Below are 13,820 nucleotides of genomic sequence, written 5' to 3' on the forward strand. Positions count from 1 at the left end.
TCAAAGCAAATTTATAACAGAAATAAATAGCTCATTTCTTTCTCTGAAGCTCTGATTTCCTAAAAGTATATTATCCTATCACTGTTTTCTACTCTAGTTCTATGCTTATTATATCACAAAAATTTAAAAACTCAAATTCAGTGCAAGGAAAAGTTAAAAAAATCTTATGAGGCCCTGGCTGGTATAGCTCAGTGGATTCAGCGAGGGCTGCGAACCAAGCGGTCGCCAGTTCGATTCCCAGTCAGGGCACATGCCTGGGTTGCAGGCCAGGTCCCTGGTACAGGGCGCACAAGAGGCAACCACACATTGATGATCCTCTCCCTCTCATTCTCCTTCTCTTCACCTCTCTCTAAAAATGAATAAATAAAATCTTATAAAGAAAAAAAAAATCTTATGAGCACTTTCCAGGAAGATTACTCAGCTTTATGAAAAAACTTGTCTGAAGACTTCCAGCCTGAGAAAACATATATGATCACTTCTGCTATTCACATGATTAAAGAAAAAAATAAAAATAATTTAACCTGAAAATTCCATACCTTCACCTTTTTTAAAGCAATATTAGTATCTTAGATAGAATTAGAAAAAGTTTCTTTTCCTATCATGCATCCAAATACCTTTATAATTAATGAGTTAAAATGCAGTATACCTTTCTGTTTCTAATATATCCACTATATATCGACTCTTTATTTTTCTCCTTCTTCTCAAAATCTTCTTTAGAAAGCACAAGTTCATGAACATCTTGGGAATCTGCAGGTTTGCTTATCATCTGTTGGATATTAAAAAGAGTACTTAAAAAAATTCCTAAAAGTTAAACTGATTAACACATTTAGACAGTATCAACCTCAAAGTATTTTGTTGACTTTCATTTATAAGAAATTTTACTCACTCTGGCTGACTGTCCAACAAAGAAAACAGCCTGCTTGCCCCCAACACCAAAATAGGAAATATCACTATTTAAACTTCGTGGCACTGGTACTGGTCGAACATATCCTGAATGATCACTAAAATAAAACATTACATTAATGCAGTGATGTTAAACCAGCTACTAAGATACAAAAAGAAATGTCATAGCACTTTTAATAAGTATTAATTAAATGATCCCTAAGCCAGATAATATCTTGTTCGAAGATAAAAGAATCAGAGCCAGAAATCAAGACATCATCTAGTCCAGTGTTTCTCAAAGTTTATTCATGGGAAAGCTGCATTAGCATCACCTGGATACTCTTAAGATATGCAATTCTTGGGCCTAGTAAATCAGAAAATCTCTTAGCAAACATGACTAAATAAATATCTACACATACATATAAACGAGTTTCGAAGTGGTAAAGTTACATATGTACATACATATATAATACCCCAACAATCTTCCCATCAAAACTGTTGTATCACTTCAAAATTCATTAAAATATAGTGTGAAGAATAATGGGAACTGTAGCAAAGAGATTCTTATTTTTATGTAATTTTCATGTAGCATGAAAAATGAAGAGCTCCGAGTAAACCTCCTACTACATCACACGGAGAGGAGACAGCCCTGTGTTCTCAAAGTATAGGCAAGGTCTCTGGGGACATAGTTTGCCAGTATCAGAAATAAACAGAAATTATAAGTGAGGCTGTAACCACTATCACACTAAATGAAAAGGTCAAAAAGCAGATGTGGCATACCTGGAAAGAATTAGAGAAGATAAAGATATATTGAAATAACTTACAGATAAGAAACAAAAGAAAGAAAAAGAATGGAAAAAATCAAAGTGGGTCTAAAAGACATGAATGACTGAAGGAAAATATCTCACACAGTTTTAAGAGTAGTTCCAGAAAGGGAAGAGAGAATGGACAGCAGCTGCGAATATTCTTGAACAACTGAAAGATGAAGCTCTACAGATTCAAACCAAAGAAGCCCAAACAGGATACATAAAAAGATATCCACAGCGCAATGAATACTAACTAGAAAACAGGCTGCAATGTAATACAAGATAAAACAAGATAGTAGGCTTTGAAAGCACCAGTGTAAGATGGTGGAATACTATCTCCAAAGTGCACAGATAAAAATCTGTCAACCAAGATTTGTGAACTAGAGCTAAAAAAACAATTTACAGATAAAAACCAAGAGAATTTACCATTAAGAAATTTACTCTAAAGGAATGCTTCTACAAGCACAATTTGACATGGAAGGTTATCATAACATGGTAAATACAAAGTTAATTTTTAAAATGCTTTTTCTAAATGTGTTGTTACCAAAAAGGTGTGTATTAAGTTGTGAGATTTCTAAAAAGTCTGACTTGAAATATTACACAACAAAAGTATTATTTTGGCAAGATCTTCATTTCGCAAGAAAGTGGTCAGAGCTAAAGTATTCTAAATTCTCTAATGTGGGAGGGGGGGAGATACTTTGATTTTTGAAGTCTAAAATTAAATATGCATTTTAAAATTTAAAATACAACCAGGAAAATAAACATACAAATTTGAAAACATTAAAGAGAAAAAAGGTGGGACAAGACTGTAAAAAGAATCAACAAAAAGATGCAATGAATTTTTTAAAAAGACAGAAACCAAAACAAAAATAATGGGATAAAAATATCTTAATTGGTATAAAAAAGTCTGCATCCCATATATTCATACTCAAAATAACATAAAAACAACAATGACCAGGTAAGACACTATTAAACCAAATCTACAAAGCAAAGCGCAAAAAAAAACTACTGCTCCTTCCGAACATATAAAGGCATCATCATATGCAAGCCCATCTCTACACAACAAAGACACAAACCTTGTCCCCACAAAACATACATAAAATGCCTCCACACAAAAAAGCATGCATATACAAATACCCCCACAAAATATAAAAACATACCACCCCATACACCATACACGTACACTGCCCCTAACACAAAAACACACCCTGACATTATACAACATACACACACCAACAATAAAAAGAACATTTTAAACAGTCAGACAAAGTACACACAACATGTACTGAAAAACAAACAACAACTTGTTCATCATAAACTAAGGAAGCAAGTAGAAGATGGAGTGACATTTTTAATATACTGAAATTTTTAACATATTCAATCTAAAATTCCATGCTCAGCAAAAATACCTTTAAAGGTGAATGGGAGGGAGGGAGAAATACACATTTTATCACACATGAAAGTTGAAAAATTCATCAAGAACTTGAGATAAAACTGTTAAAAGACCTACAAGAATGAAAAGATACTAGACAGATTTAAAGGAATGAAGACCACCAGAAACACTAAATATGTGGGTAAATATAAATTGATTCGGGCAATCAAACAGAGACTTATATGTGCATGCTCATAGCAACATTAATCACAACAGATAAAAGTCAGAAACAAGCCAAGTATACATTAACCTACAAATGGAAAACAAAATGTGGTAGAGCCATATGCCACAGCCATAAAAAAGAATAAAGTTCTGATACATTCTACAATACAGATCAATCTTGAAAACATTATGCTAAGTGAAACAAACCAGATGCAAAATCACATATGTGTGATTCTTCATAAGTGAGAAACCTAGAATAGGCAAATTCATTGAGACAGAGAGTAGAATAGTGGTTACCAGGACCTGAAAGTACAGTTAGTATATAATGGGTACGGAGATTCAGTTTGTCAAGGATGAAAAATTCTGGTAATATATAATGGTAACATATATAAAACACTGTGAATAACCTGACTTGTGTAGCTCAGTGGATTGAGCGTGGGCCTGCAAACCAGAGTATCACGGTTCGATTCCCAGTCAGGGCACATGCCTGGGCTGCAGGCCAGTTCCCAGCAGGGGACACACAAGAGGAATCCATACATTGATATTTTCTCTCCTTCTCCCCTTCACTTCCCCTCTAAAGATAAATAAATAAAATCTTAAAAAAAACAAAAACAAAAAAACCCACTGTGAATAAAATTAACGCCACTGAGCTGGGACTTCTGGCCAAGATGGAGGCATAGGTGGAAACACTGTACCTCCTCGCACAACCAAGTTTAAAGACAACAAAGTTTTAGTAAAAAAAAAAACCCACAAAAAACACAACCAAAACACAGATAATTGAACTATATGCAAGTCCAACAACAACGAACCCTTCAGCCAGACCGGTAACAGGGGTGGGGCCAGCGGCTGGCGGACTGGGGTTGCGCAGGAAAACTCGGCCAGACTGACCCAGGCGTGCGGGAGGTGGTTGGCAGATCCCAGGTGTGGGGTTGCGATGGGCAGACCCAGAGAGGATGCAAAGTGGCTAGCTGACCGCGGTCACACATTTATGCGTAGATAAACCAGGCAAAGGAGTGAGCAGGGAGAAAGACTGCACCATTGCCCCTCTTTGACCCTGTCCCCACATACAGCATCTCAACCCAACAACTGAGTTGCCCCACTCTGGTGAACACCTAGGGCTTTGCCGCTCATAAGTAACAGGTGTGAATAGATCAAAACATTATAGCTCAAGAAGAACTCAAAGCCCCAGAGCCAGTAACTCTAAGTGACAAAAAAAATAGCCAACCTATCAGATGAACAGTTCAAAACACTGGTGATCAGGATGCTCACACAACTGGTTGATTACAGTCACAAATTAGAGGAACATATGAAGGCTAAACTAATTGAAATGAAGGGAAATGCACAGGAAACCAATAGTGATGGAAAGGAAACTGGGACTCAAATCAAAGAAGAGGACCAGAAGAAAGAAAAAAATGACCAAACAGAAAACAATGAAGAAACGAGAATTCAAAAAAATGAGGACAGGCTTAGGAACCTTCAGGACATCTTTAAACGTTCCAACATCCAAATTATAGGGGTACCAGAAGGGGAAGAGAAACAGTCACAAGTAGAAAACTTATTTGAACAAATAATAAAGGAGAACTTAGCCAATCTGGCAAAGGAAATAGACTTCCAGGAAATCCAGGAAGCTCAGAGAGTCCTAAAAAAGTTGGACCCAAGAAGGAACACACCAAGGCACATCATCATTACATTATCCAAGATTAAAATGAAGGAGAGAATCCTACAAGCAGCAAGAGAGAAGGGGACAGTCACCTACAAAGGAGTTCCCATCAGACTGTCAGCAGATTTCTCAAAAGAGACCTTACAGGCAAGAAGGGATTGGAAAGAAGCATTCCAGGTATTGAAATCCAAAGACCTACATCCAAGATTGCTCTATCCAGCAAAGCTTTAATTTGGAATGGAAGGACAGATAAAGTGCTTCTCAGATAAGATCAAATTCAAGGAGTTCATCATCACTAAGCCCTTATGATATGAAATGTTAAAGGGACTTATCTAAGAAAAAGAAGATAAAAAAGATGAACAGTGAAAGGACAGCAAACTCACAGTTATTAACAACCACACCTAAAACAAAAGCAAACTAAGAGGACAGCTAGATCAGGAGCAGAACCATAGAAATGAAGATCACATGGAGGGTTAGCAACAGGGGAGTAGGAGGAGAAGGGGGGAGAAGGTACAGAGAATAAGTAACATAGACGGTAGGTAGAAAATAGATAGGGGGGAGGGCAAGAATACTATGGGAAATATAGAATCTAAAGAACTTAAGACACGTGGACATAAAGTAAAGGCGGGGAATGGTGGGGGAGGGGTGTGGAGGGGAATGAAAGGGGAAAAATAGGAGAACTGTAATGGCATAATCAATAAAATATATTTTAAAAAATTAATGCCACTGAGTCATACAGCTTAATGTGGTCACAAAGGCAAATTTTACGTTATATATTTTTTACCACTTTTTTTCCAGGACTGTTAAAAAGACAGAGAGAACAGAAAAGTGGTTGGCTGACTGGGGCTGGAGAGTGTAGGAAATAGGAAGAGGTTGGTAAAAAGGTACACAATTTCAGCTGAAAGATCAATAAGGTCCGAGGATCAAATGTATATAACATAATGAGTATAGTCAATAACACTGTATTGTGTAACTGAAATCTAAGAGACAACTTAAATGTTCTCACTTAAAAATAATAATAGATGAGATGAGATGTGTTAATTAAAAGCAAAATAAATAGAATATACTTAGATACTGACAGTATGTATCAAATGCTAAGTGTATAAAACCAAAAGCAAAAAGATCAACATGGTGTACAATAAAATGATAGCACTGTTACAATATATTTTAACTATATGTATAAACTGTATGATATTACTACTCAATATAGACTACAAATTAAAGATGTATACGATGAATCCCAAAGTTACTAGTAAGACAATAAAACAAAGTAACAGTTAATAAGACAACAAGGGAAGTAAAATGGAATCACATACATACCCAAAATACTCAAGGAGAAATTAGGCAGAAAAAAGGGAACAGGAATAAAAAAATGACAGAAAAAATAAAAACAAATAATGAAGATGGTATGTCCATATCCAAAAATAACAATAATCACATTAAATGTAATTGGTCTAAATATCCCAATTAATAGAGAGAGAGATTGTCAAATTTTAATACTCAACTATATGCTACCTAAAATAAACTCTCTTTAAATATAAATAGATAATAGGTTAGAAGACTAGAAAAATACCATTTTCTCTCCCTGATTGGATAAGAAGAAAAGTCACACAAATCCAGGAAGCACAGAGGGCACCAATCAAGAGGAACCCAAAGAGGCCCACTCCAAGACACTTCATAATTAAAACGGCAAAATTCCAAGACAAAGAGAGAATCTTAAAGGCAGCAGGGGAGAAACAGGAAGTAACATACAAGGGAACACCAATAAGACTAGCAGCTGACTTCTCAATGGAAATGCTACAAGCCAGAAGGGAATGGCAAGAAATATTCCAAGTAATGAAAAACAAAGGCCTGCAACGAAGACTACTCTATCCAGGAAGGCTCTCAGTTAAAATGGAAGGCCAAATTAGGAGCTTCCTAGACAAAAGAAGCCTCAAAGAATACACCTCCACCAAACCAGCACTCCGAGAGATGCTAAGGGATCTGCGTTAAGGAAAAGAAGAAAAAGAGTGACGAAGAGAGGAACACAGGTACAAAGGAAGTAAAATGGCAATGAATAAGGACCTATTAATAATAACCTTAAATGCAAATGGATTAAATGCTCCAATAAAAAAATACGGAGCGGCTGAATGGATAAGAAACCATCACCCACGCATATGCTGCCTACAAGAGACCCACCTCAGAACAAAAGACCTACATAGAATGAAAGTGAAGGGCTGGAAACAAATATTCCAAGCAAATAATCAGGGGAAAAAAGCCAGGGTAGCAATATTCATATCAGACAAAATAAACTTCAAGACAAAGGCCATAAGAAGAGACCCAGAAGGACACTACATAATACACAAGGGAAGAATCCATCAAGAAGACATAAACATTATAAACATATATGCACCCAACACAGGAGCACCCAAATATATAAGAAAAATCTTGGAGGACTTCAAGAAAGATATTGACAGGAACACAATTATAGTAGGGGATTTTAATGCCCCACTGTCAAAAATGGATAGATCTTCCAAACAAATATTAACAAAGATATTGTGGCACTAAACAATGTCCTAGATCAAGTGGACTTAACTGATATATATATAAAACCTTTCATTCCAAAGAAGCAAAATATATTCTTTTCCAATGCACATGGAACATTTTTCATGATAGGACACAAACCAAGCCTGGACAAATTCAAGAAAATTGAAATCATATCAAGCATTTTCTCTGACCAACCTCTAGGAAAAAACTCACAAACACTCTACATGGAGATTGAATAGCATGCTATTAAATAATGAATGGGTTAAGAATGAGATCAAGGAAGAAATCAAAAATTTTCCGGAAACAAATGAAGATTAACTCACAACAGTCCAAAACTTAGGGGAAACAGCCAAGGCTGTCCTAAGAGGGAAGTTCATAGCAATACAGGCCTACCTAAAAAAGATAGAAACATTTCAAATAAACAACTTAACCCTACATCTACAAGAACTAGAGGGACAACAACAAAGACAGCCCAGAGCAAGTAGAAAGAAGGAAATAACCAAGAGCAGAATTGAACGATATAGAGACTAAAGGAACAAGTCTAAGGAGGAATAAATCCAGGAGCTGGTTCTTTGAAAAGATAAAGAAAATCTACAAGCCTTTAAGCAGACTCACAAAGAAAAAAAAGAAGACCCAAATAAACACAATCAGAAATGAAAGAGGAGAGATTACAACTGATACCACAGAAATACAACAAACTAGTAAGAAATTACTATGTAGAACTATATGTCAAAAAATTTGGAAACCTATGTGAAACGGACACATTTCTAGAAAAACAATCTCCCAAAGCTGAATGAAGAAACGGAAGACCTGAACAGACCAATAACAGCCGACAAAATCAAAGCAGTAATCAAAAAACTCCCAGCACACAAAAAGCACTGAACCAACAGTTTCACAAGAGATTTTTACAAAACATTTAAGGAAGAGTTAAATCCTATCCTTCACAGGCTACTCCAAAAAATCCAAAAGAATAGAGGACTCCGAACTCTTTTTATGAAGCCAGTACCATCCTAATCCAAAAACCCGATTCAAACACAACAAAGAAAGAAAACTACAGGCCAATTTTGCTGATGGACAGACACTAAAATCCTCAACAAAATATCAGCAAATGGCATCCAGCAATACAGCAAAAAGATCACACACCATGATCAAGTGGGATTCATTCCAGGGATGCAAGGACGGTACAATACTAGCAAATCAATAACATAATAAAGACATAAACATAAACATAAAGAAAAGACAAAAATCACATGATCATATCAATAGATGCAGAAAAAGCATTTGATAAGGTACAGCACACATTTATAATAAAAACACTCAGCAAAATGGGAATACAGGGAGCATTCCTCAAAATAAAAAGGCAATATATGAGAGACCTACAGCCAACATCATACTCTATGGGCAAAACTAAAAGCTTTCCCACAAAGATCAGGAACAAGACTAGGATGCCTGCTTTCACTTCTATTCAATCCAGTATTGGAAATCCTAGCCACAGCAATCTGACAAGAGGAAGAAATAAAAGGCATCTAAATTGGAAAAGAGGAAGCAAAACTGTCATGTTTGCAGATGATATGACAGTATACTTAGAAAATCCTACAGACTCCACAAAAAACTACTTGACCTAATAAGTGAATTTGGCAAAACAGCAGAATACAAAGTCAATATTCAGGAATTGAAGGCATCTTTGTATACGAACAATGAAATACTGGAAATAGAAATCAGAAATCCCATTTAATATGGCAACAAGAAAAATAAAATACCTAGGAATAAACCTACCAAGGAGGTAAAAGACCTGTATGCAGAAAACTACACAACACCAAAGAAAAATATTAAGGAAGACACAAACAAATGGAAGCATGTATCATGTTCATAGATTGGAAGAATTAACATCATCAAAATGTCCATACTACCCAAAACAATTTATACATTCAATGCAATCCCTATTAAAGTACCAATGACATATTTCAGATATAAAACAAACATTTCAAAAATTTATATGGAATCATAAAGGACCCCGAATAGCTGCAGCAATTTTGAGAAAGAACAAAGTAGGAAGGATCATAATACCTGATATCAAACTGTATTACAAGGCCACTGTAATCAAATTAGGCTGGTACTAGCATAAGAACAGACACATGGACCAATGGGACAGAACAGAGAGCTGAGAAATAAACCTAAGTCTCTACAGTCAACTAATACTCAACAAAGGGGGCAGTAACATAAAATGGAGTAAAAATAGCCTCTTCAACAAATGGTGTTGGGAGAGCTGGATAGCTACATGCAAAGAAATTGAAAATCAACCACCAACTTACACCACACAAAAATAAATTCAAGGTGGATAAAAAACTAAATATAAGTCATGATGCCATAAAAGTTGTAGAGAACATAGGCAAGAAATTATCAGATACTCCATGCAGTAATTATTTTCACGAATATGTCCACTAGAACAATGGACATAAAGGAAAGAATAAACAAATGGAATCTCATAAAAATAAAAAGCTTCTGCACAGCTAAATAAATCATTAGCAAAATAAAAAGGGAACCAAGAGTATGGGAAAACATACTTGCCAATGATACCTGAGACAAGCGTTTGATCTCCAAAATATATAAAGAACTCACACAACTCCACTCCAGGAAGACAAACAACTTAATTAAAAAATGGGCAAAGGACCTGAACAGACACTGCTCCAAGAAGGACATACAGAGGGCTTGGAGACATATGAAAAGATGCTCAGCATCACTAGCCATCAGAGAGATTCAAATTAAAACCACAAAGATACCACTTCACACTGGTCAGAATGGCTATCATTAATAAATCAACAAACAAGTGTTGGAGAGGTTGTGGAGAAAAGGGAACCCTAGTGCACTGTTGGTGGGAATGCAGGCTGGTGCAGTCACTGTAGAAGACAGTATGGAATTTCCTCAGAAAACTAAAAATGGAACTGCCTTTTGACCTGGCAATTCCACTACTGGTATTACAGCCTAAGAATCCTGATACACCCATCCAAAGGAACCTATGCAAGCCAATGATCATAGAAGCACAATTTACAATAGCCAAGTACTGGAAGCAACCCAGGTACTCATCAGTAAATGAGTGGCTCAAAAAACTGTGGTACTCTTACACAATGGAATACTACACAACAGAAAAAAAGAAGGAACTCCTACTCTTTGCAACAGCATGAATGAGTTTGGAGAGCAGTATACTAAGTGAAATAAGCCAGTAGGTAAAAGACAAATACCATATAAAATCACCTATAAGTGGAACCTAATCAACAAAATAAGGAAGCAAGCAAAATATAACCAGAGACACTGAAATTAAGAATAAACTGACAGTCACCAGAGGGGAGGTAGGAGGGGATAAAAGGGGAAAGACAGGAAAGGGTTGTCAAAGAACATGTATAAAGGATACATGGACAAAACCAAAGGAGGATAGGCTTAAGGGAGGGAAGTGGGGATGGGTGGGGGAAAATAGAGACAACTGTACTTGAACAATAAAAAAAAAAAGTTAAAAAAATTAACAGCTGATTCTTCATCAGAAATCATGGAGCCAGGAAAGGAGTGAGCTAAAATAGTAAAGGTGCTAAAAAAAAAAAATACTGTCAACCAAGTATTCTGTATGTAGCATAATAACCTTCAAAAATGGAGATTAAGACATTCCCAGATAAATAAAAACTGAGAGATTCTATTATTAGATATGACCTAAATTAGCTATTATGTAGCATGTTTGGGGCAAAAATGAAAGGAAAGTAGAAAGTAACTTGAAAAAAAGAATAAATAAAAAGTAGAGGTAACTATATGTAGATAAACTGACAAAGACAGCATAAATCTAATATTTATAACACTTCTGATTTAAAAGATAGCTACATAAAGCAGTAAGTATAAAACTGTTGACAGGGTTATAATGTATAAAGGTAATTTACAAAAAATAATAATTCAAAAGAGGGGAAAGAATAAAGCTATATATTAAAAGTAAAGGTTTTAAATATTACTGACATTAAGTTGGCATTAATCTAAACTGCTATAAAGTATTAAATAAAAGTTAAAAGTATTCCTCAGAAAAACTAAAAATATAGATAACAACTATTCAAAGTATATTAATGATTGCCAGAAGTTTGGGAGAGGGAGATGGATGAGGAATAACTAACTGCAAATGGGTATACGGTTTCTTCTGGAGTTATGAAAATGTTCTGAAATTAGCGATGATGATTTGTGACTACATCCAAAATCACAAATTGTATACACTACTATGGTGAATTTTAAGGTATATAAATTATATAACCATAAAAACAAATTCAATGAAGACACACTTAAGACAGATGTGAACATTTCACTGTATGTGAATTTTACTTCAAAAGAAACAAACTGAATGCTAGATAATGATATCAATGCTTAAACATTAAAATAAAATTTACTGATATTTGTAATTTATTTGAACGAAATAGAAAATTAAGATGAACTAAAGGTGCCCTGGCTGATGTAGTTCAGTGGATTGAGTGTGGGCCTGCGAACAAAGGGATCGCGGTTTGATTCCCAGTCAGGGCACATGCCTGGGTTGCAGGCCAGTTCCCAGCGGGGGACACACAAGAGGCAACCATACATTGATATTTCTCTCCCTCTCTCCTTCCCTTCCCTTCTGAAGATAAATGAGTAAAATCTTAAAAAAAAAAAAAGATGAACTAATGGTTAGTGGGATAAATAGATATGCGGTAAAGCAACTGTCAATGGTGAAAACTAAATATGAGTATATGGTTATTTACTGTAGAATTTCAAATTCTCTTTATGTTTAAAAAATGTTCATAAAATATTGAAGAAAAAATAGTGCTCAGGAAACAGATACATGATTCTAGGGGAAAAAAGACCATTTTATGAAAGACAAAAATGCAAGGCATTATTATAAAGGAAACCAGAGAGACACAACAAAGAGAAAAAAATCTAAATATGAACAGTATCTGAGATATTTTTAATTAGTGATATATTTCTTGGGTGTGATAGTGGTTTTATGGTTATTTATGAGAACTTCCCTGTGAAGGAGATATTTCGACTTACTGTCAAATGATTTAGGAAGAGAAAGTGTTAAGAGTGTGTGAGTTTGTGTGTCTAGAGAGAAGATAACGAAAGTAGCAAAATGTTAATTGCTTAAAGGATACATCTAGTACTGTCCTTTCAATTTATTTGTTGGCTTAAAATTTTTCAAAATAAAAACGGTAGAGGGAAGGGTAATACCAAGGTGAGAATTATAAAGAATATCGTCAAATTAGAAATCTCACGTCATCTCCCTCTATTTTCCCTTTCGTGTATTATGTTCTAACAATACCGGTCTCCCTTCCACCTCTCAAACAAAACAAACTAATCACAACTTCAGGGTCTCTATGTTCACTGATATTCCCTCTACTAGGAATACTCTTCCCCCAGGTCTTCATTTGAATATTTTCTTCTCCCCCTGATAACCAATACTTCCATTTATTTCAAAACATAATATACTTTTAGATCCATGGATGCTACTAAGTTATAACCCTGTTTAAATATCCATGGAATATTTCATTTTAGCAAAGATAGGTTCTAAAAATCAGAACACCAGATAGATTAATAATAATAGACTTTTAATCTAATAATAAAAATTAGATAAAAAATGTAGGTCATGGCTCTCATTCACTGTCTTGGCATTAAAGATGTTAGTTGCAAAGACACATACCTATTTAAAATGCTACTTACTATTTATTTGTAGATAGGGGAAGGGATGAGGAAAAAAGGGAGAGAAACATCAACTGGTTGCCTCTTGCACACACCCCAACTGGGGACCAGACCTGCAAACCAGGCATGTGCCCTGACAGGGAATCAAACCTGTGGCTGGCCCTTTGCTTTGTGGGATGATACCCATCCAAATAAGCTACCACCACTCAGGTAACAAAGATAGATTTAGAATACCACCAATTATCCCAACATTTACAGACACAGGTGTTGTCAAAAAGGTCTTTCTCTGATTTTAGCAAAGAGAAACCACCCAAATTTTATTCTTTAACTATGTAGCAAGTGCTAGTTTTCTCGAGGGCTCTCCCCGACTTTTGTAGAAAAATATATTTCCAACCTTCAAATTAAAATTTGACCCATACTTCTGGCCAAGATGGAGGCGTAAGTAGAAATACTGTACCTCCTCGCACAACCAAATTTAAGGACAAGAAAGATTTAGAAACAAAAACACAACCAAAACAGACAGAAAACTGAACTGTACCAAAGCCCAACAACAATGAACCATTCATCCAGACTGGTAGGAGGGGCAGAGTCAGTGGCCGGCAGTGGAGAGGGGTCATGGCAGGGAAAAGCAGTGGGTGCCAGACTGACCCAGATGCACAGG

The 13,820-nt window shown here is 35.6% G+C and overlaps 1 protein-coding gene across 1 annotated transcript in view; it reads right to left on the reverse strand.

Annotated features, from left to right (window-relative positions):
• The window catches only part of SMCHD1 (structural maintenance of chromosomes flexible hinge domain containing 1), a 152,596-nt gene that overhangs the window by 120,651 nt on the left and 18,125 nt on the right, over positions 1-13,820 (reverse strand). The window contains exons 6-7 of the mRNA XM_053664170.1: positions 887-1,001; positions 647-766 (exon numbers count right to left, since the gene is read on the reverse strand). Coding sequence (XP_053520145.1) covers positions 647-766; positions 887-1,001 — 235 coding nt within the window. The remainder of the gene's footprint in view (positions 1-646; positions 767-886; positions 1,002-13,820) is intronic.

This window comes from Artibeus jamaicensis, unplaced genomic scaffold (assembly GCF_021234435.1).
Source record: "Artibeus jamaicensis isolate MK-2021 breed Jamaican fruit bat unplaced genomic scaffold, CSHL_Jam_final contig_354, whole genome shotgun sequence".
NCBI classification, from domain to species: Eukaryota; Metazoa; Chordata; class Mammalia; order Chiroptera; family Phyllostomidae; genus Artibeus; species Artibeus jamaicensis.